General features: G+C 41.8%; 1 protein-coding gene across 1 annotated transcript in view; it reads left to right on the top strand.

Annotated features, from left to right (window-relative positions):
• Window positions 1–267: 267 nt before the first annotated feature.
• Window positions 268–23,814, top strand: part of LOC307265958 (low density lipoprotein receptor adapter protein 1) — a gene marked incomplete at its 3' end in the record, with an annotated part of 44,341 nt that continues 20,794 nt past the window's right edge. The window contains exon 1 of the mRNA XM_080047814.1: window positions 268–403. Within this exon, the coding sequence (XP_079903940.1) occupies window positions 319–403 (85 nt within the window). The 5' untranslated portion in view covers window positions 268–318. The remainder of the gene's footprint in view (window positions 404–23,814) is intronic.

Genomic DNA, 23,814 nt, shown 5'->3' on the forward strand with positions numbered 1-23,814 from the left:
ACTGGAACACTTATTAAGAAGCTTGAAAACTGTTGGCTTATCAACGTTTGGAGGACACGCCCTTAACTTTGTGAGCGGTGCTTGCAGTAGGTGCACGTGCGTGCCCGCCCGCTGCCTGTCAGTAGTCTCTGTGGGGAGGGCGCCGCGCACGAGACACATTCAGGGTGGGAGCTGAACTTGTACCAGCGGGCTATCTTCCTTCGTCTTTTCCCTCGTTTGGTGCATCCTGCCGTCGTGCTCGGCCCTGCCCGTATTTACCTCCCTGTGGTCCGGAGACTGGGGGAATCCACCTGCCGGGGAGAACAGAAACACCTCGGGATGGACGCCCTCAAATCCGCCGGCAGAGCAATTATCAAGAGCCCCGGAGTTCCGCGGCACACATGGGGAACTTCAAAGCACGAGAGTGAGTGAGACGATGCGTGTGTGTTTTCAAGTGTTGGGATTTGATAACGGTGTTGTAAAGATTGTTGGTTTAAAACCTGTAAAATGTATCAAGAGAGGGAAGAGGAAGACAATGTGTGCCTCTGGTTGTTCTTAGTAAGCTAACCGGACTGTTAATGGTTTCGTGCTGGAGAGCTTTTGTTTGTCTTGTTGCCAAATGATAGCAGAGCAGAACGTGCAGTGGTGTAAAAAGGCTATTATCAAGTTGAAATTGCTTTAGCCTACTTTACTTCCTTGTGAGTTACCCATAGACCTATAAGGAGTTACCTGGGTAGTCCACCTGTCATTTTGTTTTACCTAAACAAGTAGTCTATTCAAGCGAGCCTATATTTAAAACTAACTAATTAGAACCTCCACCTACAATTAGTCGAATGTTAAAGGTCAAGTAAAAGGTAATTGTCTAGTGTTTATAGTTGATTAATTTTTTGATTTATTTATTATCCGTTTGAATTGATTATTTTGTTTTTTGGACTGTGGGTTGGACAAGACAATTTGAACCATCAAACCCTAAAACGAGGCATATGTCCTATACTGAAGTACAATATTAGGTTCTATCCTATGTCGCATTGTGTATTTTATTAAATTCTTCTACTTTAAAAAAAAAAATTTCATGTGTTTTTACAGCAATACATTAAAAACAGAATAATATTTAGTGTTAATGAAGTTAACTTTAAGGTTTTATGGATGTTGTTTTTTTTTGTCAATGAAGGCCTTTTTTATGATTCAGAACTATATTCTACATTATGTTTAAAGCTGCTCTTCCGTCACTCCAGCTGGCAGAGCAGCAGGTTGTGAGCAGGTCAGAGCAGCAGCGTGGCTCGTCACACCGTCAGTGACAGGCATGAGAGTGAGGTGCTGATTTGCCGCCCGAAGCTCTAATGTCTCAGCGATGTGTAAAGTGTTGTCTTGAACGCTCCCCTCCTTGCAGCTACATCGCCTGCACGCTTCCCCCCATCCACTACTGCATACTACTGGCATGCTCCTTTTTGCCTCAGCCTGGAACTCCTTCTTGGTGAATAACCAGCCGCCCATGCCAGCTTCCATTAAACATGACTGATTAATTTCACTGCCAGGGAGATATGCCAGTTTCTTCACACTCTAGGAAAATGTTATACATTAATGATTGGATACTCTCTATTGTGTGTAAGCCTGTTGGATTTACAAGTTGTGTCATTGGATTTACCAAATCCGGCCAATTGACTTTGGATGCTCTATGTTTTTCTGAGCGCAACATGTTTAAGGCTGACTAAAACTTGTTTTCCATGCCAAGATTGATGGATGGCAGTCGTTATTATTTTCCTTTTTAAAATCCCATTCTAATCATCACAATGGTTTTATGATTACAACACGCTGACAAACACCCCATCAACATGTTGTGTTGAAAAACAATGTCTGTGTCAAATTGTCAGCAGAAGTCCCTGCATTGTTTTCCTCCCTTAACCGTTGTCAGAAAAACAGCGAAGAAAAAGCGGGATGATGTCTGAACAGAATCCCGTTGGATCTCGGGGTGCCTGATGACAGTTTCACTTTGTATGTAAGAGCCATCAGAGTAAAAACACAGCGGTCACAAACAATACAGACAGACAGGGTGACTGCTGATGTCCAGAAGCTACTTAGCAAGCAATTTGGAGAGAGGACAACGTCTCTATGCCAGGCCAGCATGTGGCAATGCGACAGAGATGGCTGTCGGAATGCAAATAAGGAATCATTGCAGCTGGTGCTTAACACATTGAGACACATTAGGTGTAAATAAAGTGAAATACCAAAAATTAGACGATTTGTTTTAGAGCCGTTTACTGACCAGAGGCAATTTCATGCAGAATGTGGATGTAAAAATGTACATTAGTTAATTTGCCAAAAGATTCTGTGATATCAACTGTGCCTTGCCAAGTTTTGTAATAATGGGGTTTACAAAACATACCAGCATGATTCATTTCATTAGTGTCTGACCTCTCTGCTAACGCCACCGTAAGGTCAAACTATTCCCCCCCAGGTCAATGACCAATGTGTCTCAAATGCCACTTTCAGACAGGCGCCTCGTTGCGTTAATGGCAATTCTACATTTGAATAAGCACCTGACCTGTGTCGCGTATGTTTTATTAGACATGATGTCAATCTCAATAGGTTTGACTGAGTGAGATTTCTGTAACACAGAAAACGTCTAAAACAAATGCTGTTAACTTAAAGGCTACTACAGCGTAAAGGCCTACAGCAGCAGCAAGGTAATCTGCATAGAGAAGAATAAATATGACTGTTAGGTGAGCCAGCGGGTTAATAAACAGGGAAAGGCTGCAAATGAGCAGTTTTGAATGGTTGAGGATGTTCTTCTCCTGTCACATCAGTCTTAAAAGATAATTATTTTGCCTCTTGGAGAGGGGAAAAAGAGGCTACAAACAGAAATAATCAGACCCACACTCCTCGCTTAAATTGATGATTTCCATTTTCCAAACGGCATGGAAGAAATTGTCAACATCAGTAGAATAATTGACATAAAACGTAACAAGATAGATATTAAATGCAACCCAATTTATATTATTGTCAGTCTGTGATTGGGTACTGCCCAACATCATGAAACATAAACCAGAATCACTAATAAAATATGAAATGAATGAGGAAATGTAATCAGGGATCTGAATAGGGAGTGCGTTTCCTTTTGGCTTGAATTGCAAAATATGCATCTCTTACTCAGGCAGGCTGTGAGAGAACAGGATACCATTACTTTCTTGCAGTGTCAGATGTTGTGGCTCTTGTCTTAAAGGTACTGTCAGGTCTGAAAGAAGCCATAAGGAACGTTGATGAAATGGCCACTTATGTCAAAGTGGCCAAAACAGAACCAGGAAGTCAGCAAAGTAACATGATTTGTGGCTGCAAAAGGCTAAAAAAGTAATCCTGGATCTTCATGAAATTTGCTCTAGATGGTTCACTCCATCTATTTTTACATCCTTTTTTTAATACTAAAATTTTGGCAAAAATATGAAAGGTTGTCCTGTTAAAAACTGCAAGGTGAAACCACACCTTACCAGATCAAATCCATAAAGTGGATTAAAACAAAATACTTGGTCCGGACCTGGATGCAGACTTTTATGCCTTGTTTCCACCGAGTAGAGCGGGTCAGGTCAGAGCGGCTCAGAGCGGGACAGCTCACTTTTAAGAATCTCGGTGGTGTTTCCACCGCCGACCCTACCCTTACTGGTAGGGCGGGGTTTAGTCTGGACTGAGATAGCCGCCGCCAGAATGTGGGTCAAACTATCGGGCTGTGGAACAACTGTGGTCAAGCCAGCGGTCTCTCGTTTTTGCTTGGTCAAACCAGCCGCTTCTTTATTTATTCCCCCATGTTGTTTTGAGCACAGAGACGGCTCGGTGCAACTGATAGACAGTGAGCAAACAGCGCTGGCTGTGGCAGCTACGTGACATCGTAGCAGTGGGACACAGTGTAGCCAACTGATTCATTTAATGACGAGGAAAAACACCACACAATAAACAGTGCTGCGCTCACATTTTTGGCAAAACACAAGACTCTCTTCACTCTAGCCGAGGTGACTACACAGGGCGGAAATGATTCTTTCTACCAACTGTGGTCAAGCCAGCAGTCTCTCGTTTTTGCTTGGTCAAACCAGCCGCTTCTTTATTTATTCCCCCCGTGTTGTTTTTGAGCGTGTATTTACTACTATCTATGGCGTAAACACACAGAGACGGCTCGGTGCAACTGATAGACAGTGAGCGAACAGTGCTGGCTGCGGCAGCTACGTGACTAGCAGTGGGACACAGTGTAACTAACTGATTAATTTATTGACGAGGAAAAACACCACACAATAAACAGTGCTGTGCTCACATTTTCGCCAAAACACAAGACTCTCTTCACTCAATAATTCTTTCGACCAATCAAATGACGGCAGTGTGTAGCTCCGCCTTTTCGGCACCCTTTCAGGTGGCTAGTACCCCTACGGAGGAGTACTGAGATTAGGAGCGGCTCAGAGCGGTTAGGTGCGCTTAAACCATACCCTGCCCAACTTTTGGCAAATGAAAAGCCAAACTACCCGGACCGAACCGCTCCGATCCGACCCGCTCTACTCGGTGGAAACGAGGTGGTCCAGCATTTAAAAACTGTTATGCCTCGTTTCCACCAAGCAGAGTGGGTCGGGGCGGCTCAGAGCGGGACAGATCGCTTAAACTAAATATGGCTGGTGTTTCCACCGCCGACCACACCCTTATGGAAGGGTGGGGTATTGACTGGACGGCGATAGTTGCCGCCAGAATATGGGTGAAAGTATTGGGCTGTGGAACGACTGCGTTCAAGCCAGCCGTCTCTCGTTTTTGCTTGGTCAAACCAGCCGCTTCTTTATTTATTCCCCCCGTGTTGTTTTTGAGCGTGTATTTACTACTATCTATGGCGTAAACACACAGAGACGGCTCGGTGCAACTGATAGACAGTGAGCGAACAGTGCTGGCTGCGGCAGCTACGTGACTAGCAGTGGGACACAGTGTAACTAACTGATTAATTTATTGACGAGGAAAAACACCACACAATAAACAGTGCTGTGCTCACATTTTCGCCAAAACACAAGACTCTCTTCACTCAATAATTCTTTCGACCAATCAAATGACAGCAGTGTGTAGCTCCGCCTTTTCGGCACCCTTTCAGGCGGCTAGTACCCCTACGGAGGAGTACTGAGATTAGGAGCGGCTCAGAGCGGTTAGGTGCGCTTAAACCGTACCCTACCCAACTTTTGGCAAATGAAAAGCCAAACTACCCGGACCGAACCGCTCCGATCCGACCCGCTCTACTCGGTGGAAACGAGGTGGTCCAGCATTTAAAAACTGTTATGCCTCGTTTCCACCAAGCAGAGTGGGTCGAGTCGGGGCGGCTCAGAGCGGGACAGATCGCTTAAACTAAATATGGCTGGTGTTTCCACCGCCGACTACACCCTTTTGGAAGGGTGGGGTATTGGCTGGACGGCGATAGCTGCCGCCAGAATATGGGTGAAAGTATTGGGCTGTGGAACGACTGCGTTCAAGCCAGCCGTCTCTCGTTTTTGCTTGGTCAAACCAAGTGGCCAAAACCGAAATAGGAAGTCAGCAAAGTAACATATTTTGTGTCTGCAAAAGGTTAAAAAAAGTTATCCTGGATCTTCATGAAATTCTCTTTAGATGGTTCACTCCATCTAGTTTAACATCCTTTTCTTAAATACTAAAATTCTGGCAAAAAGATGAGAGAACGTCCGGTTAAGTTCTGTGGTACTTAACAGTCACCATGGCTGCGGCAACCATGATATGTGTTTTGAATATTGTATTCAACTGACAGTGTGCAAGTCTGACAAATCCATTAGTGCCTGTGACAGCTCAGGATGAGACACACCGTCTGCATTATGATTTAATAAAATCCAGAATGATAGGTAGGTTACCCTGTCAAGTCATACTGGGCCTGGCCATGTAAAGAGACACTATTTTTTTTAGAAGTAAATACAAACTGGCAGAATAATGTCATTTTCAGCCTACTAACATAAAAGAGCTATTTCTAGGCATGTATGAAGCTTGTCTAGAGTTATTTGGCCAGCAGAGAAAACTGACATGGACAGCCTTTCGTGGCCACACGATGTCATCTGCTGAGGTCAAAGCCACTGGCAGGACGGAAGAGGACACAGCATGTGCCCGGAGTGCAAGCCATCCCTTTGGATAACATCACATAGAGGGCCTTTGTCTATCTCCAGAGTAACACACACATGCCCTTGGCACCAAGGACTTTTGTGCCGTACAGTCCGCATCAATTTAAAATGGTTTGGGACAGACTGAGTTGAACCCAGTCAGAATGTATCCTTAGATTTAGGATTATTTTTTTGAAAAATATTTCAGTGGTGTAAATGAAATAAAATAGCTCTCTTCCACTGCACAGCTGTAGCCTGGTGCTACCAGACCATCGTACTTCATTTCATTTGTACAGAAGGTCTGGAACTGCTGTAAATGGCTCACTCACTTGGAGGCGGGTGTCTGTTGAAGTTTAAAACTATTGGATCTGCTCAGTGCCACTCTGGATTAGCCAACCAATCGCATAACGTTTGGTCGTGCTTTACGTCATGAGCCGGCTTCTGACGGTGCGTTCCAGTCGTACAGGGAACTCGGAAATTTCCGACTTCACTACATATTGTAGTCTATGGATTTACCGGTACCTGGCAACGGTAACAGGGCTCAACAATAAGGATTGCCCGACGTCCCGGGGCAAGTAAAACGCCACGTCGGGCCAGTAACTATGACAACCCACTTGCCCGAACGGGCAACCGGGAGTTTTTCCGAAATTATTGAAAAAAGAATTAGGGGAAGGTGGGGTGATTTGTGCAACTTTTTACTCAAAGTGATTTTAAAGTGAGGCCTTGACAGTTATGTCTCCAACTCAAATATGTACATATATTTCAGGATGTTGTGCATCCCTGGCAATAAAAACTTTGGATCTGGAATAAACTGTTTAAGAAATATAGCTTTCGGAAAAAAAGTTGTCTTGTCGCACAAATCACCCCACGTAGTGGGGTGATTTGTGCGTCATTGTGTCACAATGACAAAGTCACCATCATCATCTTTCTGGCCATCTGAACTCTCATCAGTGGTGTCGTTAAGTGGAATTGAGATGTCACTCTCTTCTGAGCTACTGTAGACAATCACTTTCTTTTGGTGACCAGCGTATACAGCCATGCCACTGGCACAACTCTCAGAAATGTACTTTGCACTAGTTGCTCCGTGCTTGTGGAACCAACTGCCACCTGACAAATGTGATTCCCCCTACATTTCTGCCTTTAAATCAAGGCTCAAAACCCATATGTACACCCTGGTGTTTCCTCCCCATTAACTATCTTACCTCTGCACTACTATCTGTGTTTATGTGGATGTATGGGCTTTACGTCTTTTATTTTGGTTATTGTTATTGTACCTTCATTGTTTACCTACTGAATGCACTATGTACAGCACTTTGGACAGTGCAAACTGTCATAAATGTGCTTTTATAAATACATTTTACTTACTTACTTACTTATAACTCACCCAGGCCCTTGCGCACAAATCACCCCATCCCCAGAATTTTGGATAATAGGCATGATGCAGCAATTTAGGGTTGACATTGTGCTAACTATATAGACTCAAAGTGTAGCATACCAAAGCACTAAAACATGTGTCAAATGTTTTCAAACGTGTCTATAATTGTTCAGACACAATAATCAAAAAACCTTGATCATGGAAATTTTACTTTGAAAGGCAAAACACAGTTTTTTGAGCTTAAACGTGCTTATATCTTATTCCTTGTGTCTCCCTTCTTTACAGGATGAGTCAAATGGACGGCTCTTCTTAAATATGTGGTCACATTTCCAATTTCTTCCACGGTTTTCTAGAAACAAGGGGTTTTGCAACTTCCAAAATGCACAAATCACCCCACCTTCCCCTATAATGTTTTTATTTTTTATAGCGCCAAATAAAATTCATCTATCCACAGTCTTTTTTCATTATAGAACTGGTGCTCATTATTAAATAAACGCTTAGGCCTATGTTACTTATCTAATTTATGTGCGAGTAGTTGTGTCTGCTGCGTTGCATCTCTCTCCTCTGCCCCTTTTAGTGAAGGGGGGTGGGAAACACAAACACACACACACGCAGATCTCGGCAAAGAACTGGTGCGCGTCTTACACGCACACAGTTAGAGAGATAGGAAAGAGAACTACACGCGTTACGTTGGTGTGACAGAAAGTACATAAGCCAACGAGTAGGCCTAAATAAGTAGACCCCAGCCGTCTGAAAAGCAGCAAAAATATCCGCGTTTTTCAAATGCATCCAAAGTGAATCTAGTAGTATTTTAGCTAGGATGCTAACGTTAGCTCTGCTGCTAGTAGTCTACTACCAGTTTAATGTGTGCAGTTCAACACAAACATCAGCAACAGTTAGCAGAGGAACATCTCTACAGCCTGCATGTACATCTTAATAAATGGACCAGAGGTGTCACTTCATACCAGGAGGAGAGAGTGGAAGCTTGAAACTAGGCTACTGGAAAAGTGTTCAAAACAGCCTGTCCTTAGCCAAAAGTTGAGATCTGCCTTAATAAGTAAAAAAACGCAGCATTCAACTGAAACTGGAGCGCGACTTCGATGTCACCGTTCTCAGCCACTTGCTCTGTTTGCTGATTGGACAACCAAAACTCTGGACGAGCAGAATTCCACTAATACGCCCCATCCCCAGACTGACTACTGAAGGGAAAATTAAATTTGGGCAGAAGTAGGTGGGCGGGTGGAGCCAGGCTAGCTGATTTATATCGAAGAAGAACAGTGAAGAATAAATTCTGAAGTGTTCTGCTCTTCCCAGGGTTTGCTTTGAGAAAAATGTCATAATGCCTTGACTGGTTTGCTCTGCTCTGCTTTGCGAACTGTCCCAAGAAGAGCTTGGTTTGAAATGAGTGGACTCGACAGTCATTAGGCTGGACTGGTTGGGAGCTCTTGGCAGTGAATTGAGCCTGCAATTCTATTAAACCCGACAGGGGCTTGACTGAATGACATGCAGGAGTCAGTGGTGTCAGTAAGCACTGAACGTCCAGGAGCAATTATCTCTAAATGGCTCGTTAAGAATTAACCAAAGAGGAGAAAGAGCAGAGGGGATGGAATGTAGAGGGGTTATGATGGAGGGAATACAGTACATTGTCAATAGGAGGGATGAAGTCTGGGGGTTACTGTGCAGCAATTTACAGAGAACTCCTTTCGGTTTCAATATAATTACATTTTTTTTAAAGGCAGAGATGATAATTTGGGACTAGTCTGGCTGAACCGTTTCCGCCAGCGTCTATTAGCGCTGGCGTCGGCTAACAACGCTACGCCATTTCCTGTTGCTGGCGTTCCCGTATTGAGCTCCCTCTCAAACTAGGAAACAATTCGCTCACAGTCAACCTGTGTGCTTCTGTGCAGCGCTCTCCCTCACACACACACACACACACACACACACACACACACACACACACACACACACACACACACACACACACACACACACACACACACACACACACACACACACACACACACACACACACACACAGGGTGTGAGAAGTCACATTACTGTAGACAGAAATAATACTGTTGACAGAAATAAAGTGTATTTCGGGATAATAATATTGGCGGCGGTGGTCCGGGACTAGCCTAGCCTAGCCTAGCTGTCCAACTTCATTGTACAACTTCCCCCGGGCAGAAATACCCTCATAAACTCTGGAAAATGAAGCGTGGGGGTTTGAATTGAGCACCGGATCTTATAACCAGCTGGATTAAGATCCGCCGTTCCCTTTCTTTGGTGATTTACTGGACAACGGGCTGCCGATGATAATGTTACCAGAGATAACACTGTGTGACTACGTGGCTAGTTAATTCCGGTTAAATTATCCCGTGAGCTCCTCGGAGGCTAAAGTGTATGGTGTCTTGACATGCTAGTTAGAAAGCAACACACTGTGTATTCCTTTTGTCTTTAATAGTTTTTTTGTGGCGTTTGCGGGTTAGATTTAGCCATTTCTCTTACAGCCTCTGGACGTGAAGACCTTCCATCAAAATAAATTCTCCCCCCGGCACTATTTTGCAGGACACCGCTGCTGTTTCCCGGGATTAGCCCCGCCCTAGATGATTGTGATTGGTTTAAAGAAATAAAAACAGGCCAGGCCAGTTTCCCCCCGAATAGACGGCTCTAAACTGAGTGCTTCCAGACCATACTACTTGCTGTAGTTTGGTCTGGCTTTGCGAGACTAATTTGGGACTGATGGAGCGTTTGGATTTGTGTTTCGGTGTGTCAACTCACATACTTCTCCATCTGATAAACAGCTCTGCAACCAGTTCCAGGAATCATTGAAGTACATGGAAAGTTATTTTAGTGTGCTGGCAAGACTGCATTGTGAAACCAAACCTAACCATATCAAATCCATAAAGTAAAAAAAATTTGGGTTCCGACCTGGGTGCAGACTTTTAGGTGTAAAAGCCTCTTTAGTTGTTTTTGTCACTTGGTGGTCCAACATTTCTGGTAGATTGAAGAAAAAAAACAGTTGTAGATCTAGTCATCTTGAACTCACTTAAGCCAATATGTGCTTTAGACGATGATTTAACTGAGCAGATCTCCCTCCTATCCTCTGCATAATTCATGCTCGCACTCATCAGTCTCACCAGTCACAGACTGTGGATAGATGATAAGATGATAAAGTGCTGCTTTAATGAATTTCCATGGAACGCACGTTGAATAAAGTTAAACCTGTCTAATGGATTTATTATATCGAAGAGGAGCAGCTGCCAAAGTTGTGGGGTATTGCTAACGTCACACCAATGATTGACTGGGTTATTTAAGCCTATCGTGTGTTCCTAAGGATCCATTTAACGCAAGAAACTTCCAATTATCATTACGTTATCAGGATTTGGTGGTGTTTATTTTCCTCATTCTTCTGTAGATGAACGAAGCAGCAGTAACATGTTAACATTCAGCCTTTTTAAGTAAGTTTACCTTAAAAAAATTGAATAAACATTCCTTAAAGGAACTTCACACTAGCCATTTCCCTTTTTAAGCACATGTATAACTGAGTAAAATCCCTCAGAGACCATGATGTTCAAATGCAGTTTTATTTAGTTTATTTTTGAGTGTATGACCTCCTGACTCTTTGGTCAGAAGAGAACTACACGAGCAAAATCGGATTAGTAGGATTATTGTCAAAAGCACGGCTAACCCAGTGACAGCTCTGCACAGACTATGGATTTGTCTGCTTCCCACTAGACTTTTCATTTTTCTCCAGTCTTTGATTGCTGAGGAACTTTAAAAAAATATGTAGTCAGTCTTTTTGCATTGTATCTGATTTTTGGGTCTCTTGTAATTGAAGAGCATTATATTACTATTAGACAAACTTTTTCCATCATCCTCTCGTGACTCCAGTTCAGTTAACAAAGGTGCTCTTTTAGTTTGCATTTCCCTCGGTCTAAAAGAAACACAGTATTGAATAGATCCACGGTGAAGGTATTGCCACACTAAACATGCTTGGAGCAAATTAAAATTAAACTCGAGCCCTTTCTTCCTGGTTTCCTTGGGCAAGTGAGAACAATGCTATTCAACCTTGCGCTGGGTGCCACACTACGTTTAATGCTCCTCTTGTCACACTTGTTTTCCTGTGTTTTTAATCCTGTGGTTGCCATGGGTTTCTTTAAATTTAATAAAACCTCATAGTTTTTTTTGTCATATCTGGCTTTAGTCCAAGCTTGGCAAGAGCACATCAGTCTTTTATTCCAAAACTATAATTCTGTATTAATGCCTTCCCAAATCCCTGTGCCAAGGACATTCACCTGAAGGATAAGGGAGGACGTGTTAGACGAATACATCTTGACCACAGTAAGGTCTTATGTTATGTGTAGTTGCTGCATTGACAGTACAAGTACAGTGTGTGTAAGGGGGTTGGGTTGAATCTCTTCCAAATCCATTTTTCATTTTGTTGGGAAGGTTGTGGCAAATGTTACTTAAAGTGTCCGCCTGGATCTACAGTAAACATATATATATATATATATATATATATATATATATATATATATTGATTTTGTTGTACAATGCTGAAATAACACAATTTCAACTCAACATGGACATGTTTTCACGATAAGGATTTTCTTTTCATTCTTCCATGTGCTGTCTTCCTGTTGCCTTGCCTGTTACAAACTGCGAGTATATTTTCTTCACAACTGCACTCCACAAATATTGATTTTCAAGCCTCGGCCTCATGTTATTGAAAACTGCTCCACATCATATTCCATATTGATTTTGTATGCGAGACCCTTGAGAGTGGGTTTATGTTCATCACATTTTCTCACGGCCCACAGTATACATATGGTTTATGTTGTAAGTGGTTCCGTTTGGTAAATCATATTTTCATTTTAAAGCCTTTCAGGTTATCTAAGCATAAATCTTTTCAGCGTTAGTTTTCTTTTTTTTCAAGCTTTTTTTTTTATTGATAGTTTGGAGAGACATGGTGCAGCGGAAGGGATGACATGCAGAGAAGAACCACTACACCACGAGCACCCCCAGTGTTAGCTTGTTTAACGTTGACAACCATGAGGGCATCCTTCCCTCCTGCAGTCTTAAACGCAGATTGAGAACAGGTTTAGCTCTGTGTTACACCTCTTTAAACATCAACTCGTGTAATCAAACCATATATAGCTATATTTTGCATTTTATGTTGTTCTGGACTGTTTTTTTAAATTATTTATTTAGCTCAGATGAATTTCCATAGCCCGAGGTAAAGTGAATTATGCAACACAAGGAAAAGAGACTTGGGAGAGATTGCTGTTCACACACACACACACACACACACACACACACACACACACACACACACACACACACACACACACACACACTCACTCACTCCCGTGTAAGAGACTTTTTGAGCATGTTATCTAATGTGCGTGTGCATATCAGCTGAAACTGGTCCTCCACAGGAGAGCTAAATCCCATCCCTGTGTTCTGTTCCTCTGAAAAATTCAAACTCCCCGTACCATTTCTGACACATCGGGTCCCAATCTGAGCTCAGCACCGAGAGCCGAGGAACCCAGTCCTAAAAATAACTTTGTACGGTCAGTGTGAAAAATGGAAAACCTCTGTAGCTCAGTACTGTCTAGATGCAGAGTGTGCATGCTATTAAGGCTAAAACAAAGCAAAAATAAGATCAGTTGAAGTTCTCTTCTCAGAGTTATCTCATGAGTTATCTTGATGTCATGGTTGTCAAACAAATTAAGATGAGCTGTTGATGTTCAAACCAGCTGAGGTTAGTAAATTAGCTTATAATTATTTCCCTGTGAAATTAGTCATTAAGTGTGAACCCAGATGATGATGATCAACTTTAGAAGCTGCTGACAAAATTAAGCTTCAGATAAGCCGAACAAAAAGTGCTACATGTAACGTGCTTTATATAAGTGTAATTTTTGGATTTTTTTTATTTAAAAAAAATATATATATATATATATATGTACATCATCAAGCATCTTCTCAGCCAAGGTTCAGTCGGAAGAGATGTGTTTATGCATAACGATACCCGAAATGGCATTCACTTATTTCTGGTCTTTGGTTGTTAAACCTATGTATAACTTACTCGTGCCCTTCTGGCCTGTGAAACCAAACCTAGTGTAGACCTTTTAGCATGCAGTGGTATTGAGTAAAGAAAAAAAAAAGTAAGTGACTATTTTCCAAACTGCACAGCACAGCTCAAACACTCACAGTGATTACCCCTTAATATCCCCCCATACTCTAGAGACAGGAGGCCGAGGTATCCAGCTGTGTCAGACTGGCATCCATCACTCAGCAGGAAGGGTCTGAAGTGTTTTACTGCATTAGAGGGGATTCCTTTGGGGAAACCCTCTCCTATTAAAGAGGCACACAGAGATGAACTGTCTTCAATGAGATCAGCAGCAGCTCTGGAAGGTGACTTGTTTAGCTTTGGTCTGATAATGTACGGGGGGAAGCTTCTGCAAAGTAATCAAATTGTTAAGTTTTAGATTGGGATTTGGGAAACCTGTAAAAAGGAGAAAAAAATCTTTTGTCAGTCGGTCACATCTTCACATTTTGAATAGAAAACCAAATATTTAAAAATAGACATATTATTCCATGAATGGGTCTTTGTTCAAAGGATCTATTTGTAGTCGATGGAGATGTTTAAATGGGAGCCAGCCAGATCTTTTTTACCCAGACTCCAGGGTAAAAAGATCTGTATCAGCAAAGATTAAATCATGCCCTGTTTGAAATGCTAATGCAAACAATCCTTCCATGGCGCTGAGCAATTATGCTTTATGAATAAATAGCCGCAAGCAGAGTTTTTCACTTCAGTATGGTGTGAGTGTGTGCATTGTTAATGTTAATGCTATTTTGGCTTTCACCAAGTGAACTATAATATACCTCACAAAATTAGGTCGATAACCTTGTTCCCCCCCATACTTTACAATTGGCAGTTGTAATTTTTCTCCTCACTGGTTCAGTGACTGTGAGATTCCTGTTCAAGTTATAACTGTTGGCTAAAATATTCATAGCGGGTCATTGGGTAGATAAATGGACCTGGGTGTTTAAGACCTCTATGGTAATTTCCAAAAGTATTAATTTAACAGATGGCAGCATCAGTCTACATGTCAGGCATATACAAACAGTAGCTGCTGAGTCACTCAATAAAAATGACCCGTGGCACTTTTAATCATCATTTACAGTGCAAGTCAACCTCCGTACTTAATGTCCTCCTTTAGTCAATGATAAACTAGAACTGTCAGGAGATTGTAAATAGTATGTGTAATGAACATATGTTCCTTTTTCAAAGTGTTGTATTTGTGATTAATTAGCACACTATGAAGCAGATGAATGAGCATTTAAATGGCCATACGAAAGCTGCTCTGAAAAAAAACATATATCAGAGGATAGGGCCAACAAGTCCTCGACCAATCAAATGGGTTGGTGGTCAGTGCTCTCATCATTTTAGTTGTTAAATGTATGCAACTCAAACTACTCTACTGTTCTAGGTTATGAAATTATTGTGGTTAAAATACCCAATATTGCAAGGACACTTGCTGACATACACTAACTACTGTATGCCTACACAGCCCAACCCCTGTAAAATAATGACACTTAAGTTAAGTTTAATCTTCATAACAACTGGCTGTTTGCCGCCAAAACAAACAAGCAATTTACAAGCTGTACTAATTGTTTTCTTTGGCCACTTGGGGGCAGAGTAATAAGATGTAAAAACAACATTGACATAATAATAACTTTTTATAAAGTCTTCGTGGTATACATGTTGGCAAACTTTTGCCTGTTTGAACAACTAGCATACTCAAACAAACAAAACGATAAGTAAAAAGCCAAAATGCTCAGTATAGTTGAGGGAACTTCAGAGTCTGATTATACAGTATCTCACAAAAGTGAGTACACCCCTAAATTTTTTTCAAATATTTCATTATATCTCTTCATGGGACAACAGTAATGAAATGACACTTTGATACAATGTAAAGCAGTCAGTGTACAGCTTGTATAACAGTGTTAATTTACTGTTCCCTCAAATTAACTTGCTACACAGCCATTAATGTCTAAAGTGCTGGCAACAAAAGTGAGTACACCCCTAAGTGAAAATGTCCAAATTGCGCCCAAAGTGTCAATATTTTGTGTAGCCACCATTATTTTCCAGCACTGCCTTAACCCTCTTGGGCATGGAGTTCACCAGAGCTTCACAGGTTGCCACTGGAATCTTCTTCCACTCATTCATGATGACATCACGGTGGATGGTGGATATTAGAGAACTTGCACTCCTCCACCTCCTGTTTGAGGATGCCCCACAGATGCTCAATAGGGTTTAGGTCTGGATACATGCTTGGCCAGTCCATCACCTTTACCTTCGGCTTCTGTAGCAAGGCAGTGGTCATCTTGGAGGTGTGTTTGGGGTCGTTATCATGTTGCAATACTGCCCTGCGGCCCAGTTTACGAAGGTTGAGTGCACTTGCTCAGGGTCATATCAAGAGGTTGGCTTTGGAAAATAGACCTATGAATACTGCCAGCATTGCTGCAGGTCTTGAAGGGGTGGGGGGTCAACCTGTCAGTGCTCAGACCATATGCAGCACTCTGCATCATACTGGTCTGCATGGCTGTCGTACCAGAAGGAAGCCTCTTCTAAAGATGATGCAAAAGAAAGCCCGCAAACAGTTTGCTGAAGACAAGCAGACTACGGACATGGATTACTGCAACCATGTCTTGTGGTCTGATGAGATCAAGATAAACTTATTTGGTTCAGATGGTGTCAAGTGTATGGAGCGGCAACCAGGTGATGAGTACAAAGAAAAGTGTGTCTTTCCTATAGTCAAGCATCGTGGTTGGAGTGTCATGGTCTGGGGCTAAATGAGTGCTGCCAGCACTGGGGAACTACAGTTCACTGAATGCCAACATGTACTGTGCCATACTAAAGCAGAGCATGATCCCATCCCTTCGTAAACCTGGCCGCAGGGCAGTATTGCAACATGATAACGACCCCAAACACACCCCCAAACGACCACTGCCTTGCTAAAAAAGCTGAGGGTAAAGGTGATGGACTGGCCAAGCATGTCTCCAGACCTAAACCCTATTGAGCATCTTTGGGGCATCCTCAAACGGAAGGCGGAGGAGCGCAAGGTCTCTAATATCCACCAGGTCTGTGATGTCGTCATGAATGACTGGAAGAGGATTCAACTGGCAACCTGTGAAGCTCTGGTGAACTCCATTCCCAAGAGGGTTAAGGCAGTGCTGGAAAAATATAGTGGCCACACAAAATATTAACACTTTGGACCCAATTTGGAAATTTCACTAAGGGGTGTACTCACTTTTGTTGCCAGCACTTTAGACATTAATGGCTTTGTGTCGAGTTATTTTGAGGGGACAGTAAATTTACACTGTTATACAAGCTGTACACTGACTACTTTACATTGTATCAAAGTGTCATTTCTTCAGTGTTGTCCAATGAAAAGATATAATATTTGAATATTTGAAGAAATGTGAGGTGTGTACTCACTTTTGTCAGATACTGTAATTATCTGATGGTTTCTCAAAACAATTGACCTCCTTCACATACACAATCATTTGATTTACTGGATTATAGTGAATTACTGAATGTTATTTTTAATTATTGCGTTGCCAACATCCGCTATGAATTCTGCATCCTGGACATTTCGCTTAGAAAAAAAAAATTAAGTGCTTATCTGTCCTTTTGCACAGCATCATAGAGACCAACTGTCACTGTCTGCCAAGCAAATATTAGCAGAGTTTTCACTGTGGGATGCCAGCTATAAATAGAGTACAGGAAGTCATTCAGGAACAAATATCAAACGACTGTGTTGACTTTTAATTTTGAAGCATGTAATAATGCTCGCCCGCAAAATAACCCCCAGTGCTAATCCCATTTCACTCCTCTGGACACTTCTGAAGACAAAACATGTCTGAGAGTAGAAAAGATAATGGCTGTTTTACTACCGTGTTTGAGTATGTTGGTTTGATCCCTTCTTCATTAATGATTCACAGAGACTTTAAGAGGAATCGAAACCTGTGTTTTGCAATAAACCTCCTTTGAAGGCAATTACCATTCAGGTCGTTATATTATAGGGTTGAGATTTTGTTTTCAGTAATCATCATCTGAATCTTTAATGCTTCCAAACACACTTTTTAATGTGACAGCCCAGTTTTTTTTAATTGGTAGATATATTTTACCTCAACCTCTTGCTGTAGTTAAAGGAACACTTTGTTATTTTAGGAAATACACACATTATGCTTGGACTTAGTTGAAAACCACTTTCATGTCTCTATGTTAATATTTGGTTAGCCAGCAGCTGGTTAGCTAAGGAAATACATCCTAACAGGGGGAAATATTGGCTTTGTAAAGTCCACCTTTAAAAACCATAACTTGTTGTTTGTACTCCTCTTACGGATCAAAAACAAAAATGGATAACGTTGAAATGAATTGTGCTTCATATCTACTGTACATACACAAGAGTGGAAATGGTCTTATCTAACATTTGGAAAAACGGGAAGGACACTTTCCTAAATCAAATACCTATTAATATTAATATCTTTATAAAGTGTTTTTAAAAACATACAGTACATACATTTAGTTATCAGCTACAGTTATTGATGTGAGGTCATGCCTGAGTTTCTGCTTTAAGAATACAAACAATTAGCTACTGATAAACTCATTATAACTCACTCATCAAATTCCCGTTTCTTCATTCATATTCCCAGTGTGTCCCATCCAGTTCACACACTGTGTAGTAGTAGCTTTATTTGATCAGCTGTGCATCATTTACACAACTCACATCATCATAATGATTAACAGCAGATAGGGTGTTTGAGCTGCAAACTATTAATTAGGGGGTTTGATGAAACCAGGATTACGTTCAAAGATCCGCACACACCAGCCTTGATTCATTCATGGACCCCTGGGGAAAATAGTTGTTTCATGACCCTGAATTAGCCTATTTAAAAAAAAATATTCAAGCTTTTTATTTATTAAAATGTTTAATCAGATTAATCACAGGATTCTGTGGATTAATCACTATTAATTTTACCATTCAAAATATGCCCGAAAAATTTGAATTTTCTCTGTATATTGTTGTATGAACGGAAAGATAAAGGACAGAAGGTGGATATGTATATTTAAAATTAGTATTTTTATTAATTAAAAATCCAAATGATGGTTTTAATACTGAAAATACATTTTAATCAAACTAAAATATATACCTACCACACCATAATTCAATTGGTCTGTCTCTTTACTATGTCTTTGGGCAAATATAGGCTATATAATTAGCCTGGCATTCCCAGACCTGCCACTAGGCGCTGGCAAATTAAATTTGCTGCGCGTGTTGGTCTGGACACGCTCCGTTGAAGCTTTATCAAGAAGACCAGAAATCTGGCTATGGTTTCAATTGGTTCTATGTAATATGGGCGCGCCAGAGCCCTTTATATGGTACTCTGGGGAGGACGTAACCGGATGACGACAGTGACGTGCATGCGACGTCGAAGCCGTGATAGTAAACATCAAAGATGGCTGCGGATATGTTGTGTGAGTTTGAGACTGCTTTGGCCTCGACCCTTAACGATTTGGAAGACGGCACTCAAATCTTTCATTAGCAAGTAAGTGGAATGTTCTGTTTTGCCGACCGACAACGGCAAACGTTTAATTTAACAGTTTAACAGCTGTTCGCTAAACGAAAGGGGCTTACGTCACCTTGTGCATCGCTCTGATTGGTTGTAGTGCTATCCAACTGCGTGCAGTGGCATTTGAAATGCACGAGTAGGAGCCGCCCCTTGAGTTGGAAATTACTATTGATCGTGGCCAGACCCTCTATCGTTCAAGATATCAGGGTCTGGATTTCCAGGCTACTATATAATGGCATTTATTTGGTGAATCTATAGGTTGTGCATTCTTGAATACAACTTGATAACAGTGTGTGTGTGTGTGTGTGTGTGTGTGTACGCGCGATCACGTCGTAGGGGACTGTTCATTTGTACCAGGAAGCCGACGTTATGTTGATTTCTACTCACACGCACCTCTGAAAAAGGTGGCTGTGTTCTTGTTGTGATTTGTCAGACTTTTGTCGAACAAACAACGATTTTTGGTTTCTGCTTCTCCCTAAAAGCCATACTGTCATAATATCCATCAGCTTTAAGCCAATTATGTGATGTGACTAAAAAAAAAAAACAACGTGTCAACATAGCTAATTGGAGCCGTTCCTCTAACCGCTGTGTTTCGGCTCGGGGGCTTTCATCAGGGTGTGCATTAATTCTTTGATTCCAGTTACCAACACATTGTGGTATGTATTTGCAATTGTCTCTACGGTATCTGAGGTGCCATACTAAGTTTTTGGGGTATAGGGAGTTTACTCAAGTTTAATATTTGGTAGCCTGATAATGTGTTTTACATTTTTAAAGCAAGAAACAGCCAAACCGTCCAGTTCCAGTTTTTTTGGGTGAGGATTTGCTGATTTTCTTAAGTTACCTCATAGCAATATGATTCAGATAGACCCTTTTCCCTATTCCAATACATGTTTTGCCAAATGTGCTGAAGTTTTTGTCCTTATTAAAACTTGCTTCATTTTCATTTTCAACACTATCTTAAGTCGGCAGATTGTCTCGAGCATTCCTGTCAGGTTTATGTCAGTGTGAGGACCGCAAAATCAAATGAAGGAAGTCAAAGTTGAAGTGGTATCATTTTGAAATAGCATGATATGACACAAGGTTTTGTATCTGGGCCCAGTTTGGATGTGTAATACTCCATTCCAGAGGTGGGAGTTTTATACGCTGCTCATAGGAGTGCAGGATAATTCCGCAGTTATCAGAGCCCTTTTACGGGGGTTTGTACACTTCTTTTGATGCCAAGCCAAGGTGTTCAGTAATGTAATTTACAGCACCACCTCTTCGCTGCTGCCGGGCTGTTAGTGAATCTCTGGTTGCTTAGCAACATCGACTGTTTGAGCGTATCTCTGTTACTGTCGAAGTTGTCAACATTTGAAGAGCAGATTGTACTCTAGCTCTGATTGGGCGAGACCTAATATCCCAGAGGCCCCTCTAATGAGCTTGTCTCTTAGATATACATTATATACATGAGGGTTCATTTGGAGCCTGAAGAAGTGAAGCTAAAGTAGGTATGAGAGGTGAGGGGAGGGATAAAATGAAGGAAACTCTAAGAAGAGCAGGAGCTTGAAAGTAAGGACTTAGCTTTACTCTGTCCCCCCTCAGGCAACCAGTTACACCCCCTCCCCCCCCCCCCCCCACACACACACACACCATGTCAGCCCACCATCTTCCCTGAATGTGCGGCCTATTTTCCCTGTCAAGGTGGTGTCCTAGATTCAAAGTTCCATCGGATGAGTAAAACAGTAACGCAAAGAGATTAAATCAAGAAGGATGTGGAGGCTGGTGGGTGTCAGTTGGGTGTTGGAGTGTTCCCTTACTCGTATATTGATGTACTCATTCCCTCAGATTTCAAACCAAGATGACATGTGAAGTGAAACCTCCTTTGGAAAATGGCCTACTTATTCACCTGTAGGGGGAATTGAAAGCAGGGAATGTTATTTGCACCCTGGAGCACACACTTATTCCAACCGTTTTTTGCTTTTAATTCAGATGATGGTATCTTGGGAAAATCGTGTGTGTGTGTGGGCCTACACCCTGAGTGCATGAGCCCTTTCTTACTATAGTGTGCCTGTGTGCCACTCTGTGCACTCCTGTTTGGGTTATTAATTATTACCCATTACTGGAGGTGTGCAGACAGGGCAGGAATTTACCCGGCTACAAAATGTGACTTCTCAGTGTGAATTAAATTACCGAGCGTGGAGCTCAAAGAGACAGCTGGTGATCACTGTACGTAGCTAAAGGCATGCTGAGCCCAGGGTACCTATTATTATACTAAAACAACCCAGATCAGCTATTGTGTAATGCTACACTCTTCTGCTGTTTTCATATAACTGTGTTGAATATTTTACAGTGCTGAACATCTCAGGGCGATGGTATTATACCAAGGCCCAGCTCTGTGCCTTTTTGTTGTTATGCATCGATTCCTTTTTATAGTGCGTGTCCCAACTGTGAGGCGTTTGTGTGAACATAATGGAATCAGTGCACTCGCTGCAACAGCCTGGACATGGAAAGTGTTGCCAGGCATCCGTTTTAATAAAGATGCAAACGTCATCAGTGCACCACCGCGGCCTCACCCTCTAATCTTGTTTTGTGCACTTTGAAATTAGATCGCCTTGACTCACACACTCTTACACTAAATACAAACAGATTCAATACAATATACACAATACTATTTTCTATTTTTTTTTACAGTGCAATGCATTTTATTTTATTTTTTTGTCTTCCGCAGTAAATTGTACAACATGTTCAAATCCAATTAGCCTCACTGGGCTTATCCCTGTCACTCTTATCTGTCCCAGTGCCTCTGAAGACTCTCACACAGGATTTATTAAAAATGTAAGCGCTCCTCTTTTAGGGGGATAATATATTGGAAACCCTGCAGCATCAACATGGCGCTCGTTAATAATTCATGTGTGTAGCCTGATGAAGCTACGACATGGACTGTAGCACTTAAGCTTTGTAGTGCTGTGACATTTTAAAGAACCCGACCATGCAATTAATCTTTTGACCAGGAGGAGACCCCAACTATACTGAAGGGTTTGGTATTGGAGTAGATCAGGGTGAGGTACTTTTCTGTTGTTTGGACCAGACCCCTTTCGCTAAGCCCCAAAGCCCTTAGTTTCCACTTTAGATTCTTACAGTTGGTCAATATTTTGTCAGAATGGACATGTGTGCACTGAAAACGACTCTCCAGTGATTTTTGGCAAAGTAATGATATGCTGTGGTTGGTGGCAGAGAACCAAATGAAGAGCTGGACAAAAACAGTACTCGCGTCAAGTCAGATCCAGTAGATTTACCACACCATTTGCAATGACTGGGAGTATGCTCCCATGTGTTGTGATGGTTTTAAAGCGTTCATAAAATCGTTTTGAAAAATTCCAAAGTGAAATGCCTTTCCATAAATAATATCCCTCACAGTTATGCCTTTATTCAGTTAGTGTTGTTGAGCAAAAGAGTGAAACCCTTAGTGTAGCTCTTTGGCTGAACTTGACCTCTGACCCTGTTTGGAGAGGGGAAAGACCAGGGATGAATTTCTCCCTCATGGGTCAAAAGTGCGTTAGAGAAGAACCATAAATGGTATACTGCACCTCTTGAATCAGAACCGTAAATGTGTTACCTTTTTAACTTTATGAATGGCTTGATCCACACTATGCAGTGCACTTCAGTGTCAGACAAAATGAGATACCCTTACTCTGAATTGTCATTCATGGCCCTCTCATGCAGAGCAAGCAAAAGCAACAAACGGAGATGTCCACCATCTAATTAGGTTTAACAACACCAAATGCGCTCTCTGGTTTTGAAGCAGCCCCCCATACTATAATTCAAAATTGATAAATAATTCAGAGTTCTTGGAAGCGTTGTAGTGGGATGGTGTTTGATGCTGTTCGCCTTCACAGCTGCATGGGGTCTGCCAGTGACAGATGGCTCAGCCTATGTAGAGGATCCGGTGCCAGTAGAGTGTTGGACACTGATTGTGTGTGAGAGAGTCCTCTTTTCTTGTCCTCTTTGTCAGTCTCGTCCTCTCATTTCAGTGCTAGTTATGAGCAGTAATACTTACGTAAAGGGAAATGGACACAGAGGGCGCATTTGCGGTTCTGCCTATTATCAGTTGTTTGTATGCATGGCTTGTGTGGTCATCTTTATCATGCTGCTAAAGAAACGTTGTGTGGGTCATGTTTCAGTTACCGGCTGATTAAGTTCATAACAGAATGTGGCCTGTTCCATTAGTCTTGTAAGTGATCCCTCTCCTGATCCTCCACTGCAGGCTTGCCAGGTTTGGTCGATAGATATTTTCGTTTCTCTGCATGGGTGCGGTTCCCCTCCCCGCCTACAGTAGTCGGCCAGAAGACTGCTTGCTGCTACCTGTTGGAAATCACAGCAACAGCGGGACATCTCCGCTACTCCATGCAGTTTATCAGAGCTCGGCTAATTGGCTGACTGACTAGTGGAGCCTGTGTTACAATGTTTTCTCAGAGATCCCTACTGTTTTCCTACTATAGAAGCCATATAGCTTCTTAGCCAGTCAACAATGGCAACAGATCTCAGTTGAATAGGCTGTATAAAATATGCAGAATACATTATCACACTGTTTATTCTCTCAGGGGAGAAAGTCTTATTAGCTTATTGGTATCTACTTATGCACACAAGATTATCCATTTTTCCTATTGAATTACTGTAATAGAAAAGAGAATTGCAGAGTTTTGACAGCGACTGGGACTTTTTAAGTAT

This window comes from Ammodytes marinus (genome assembly GCF_949987685.1).
Source record: "Ammodytes marinus genome assembly, chromosome: 19".
NCBI lineage: Eukaryota > Metazoa > Chordata > Actinopteri > Uranoscopiformes > Ammodytidae > Ammodytes > Ammodytes marinus.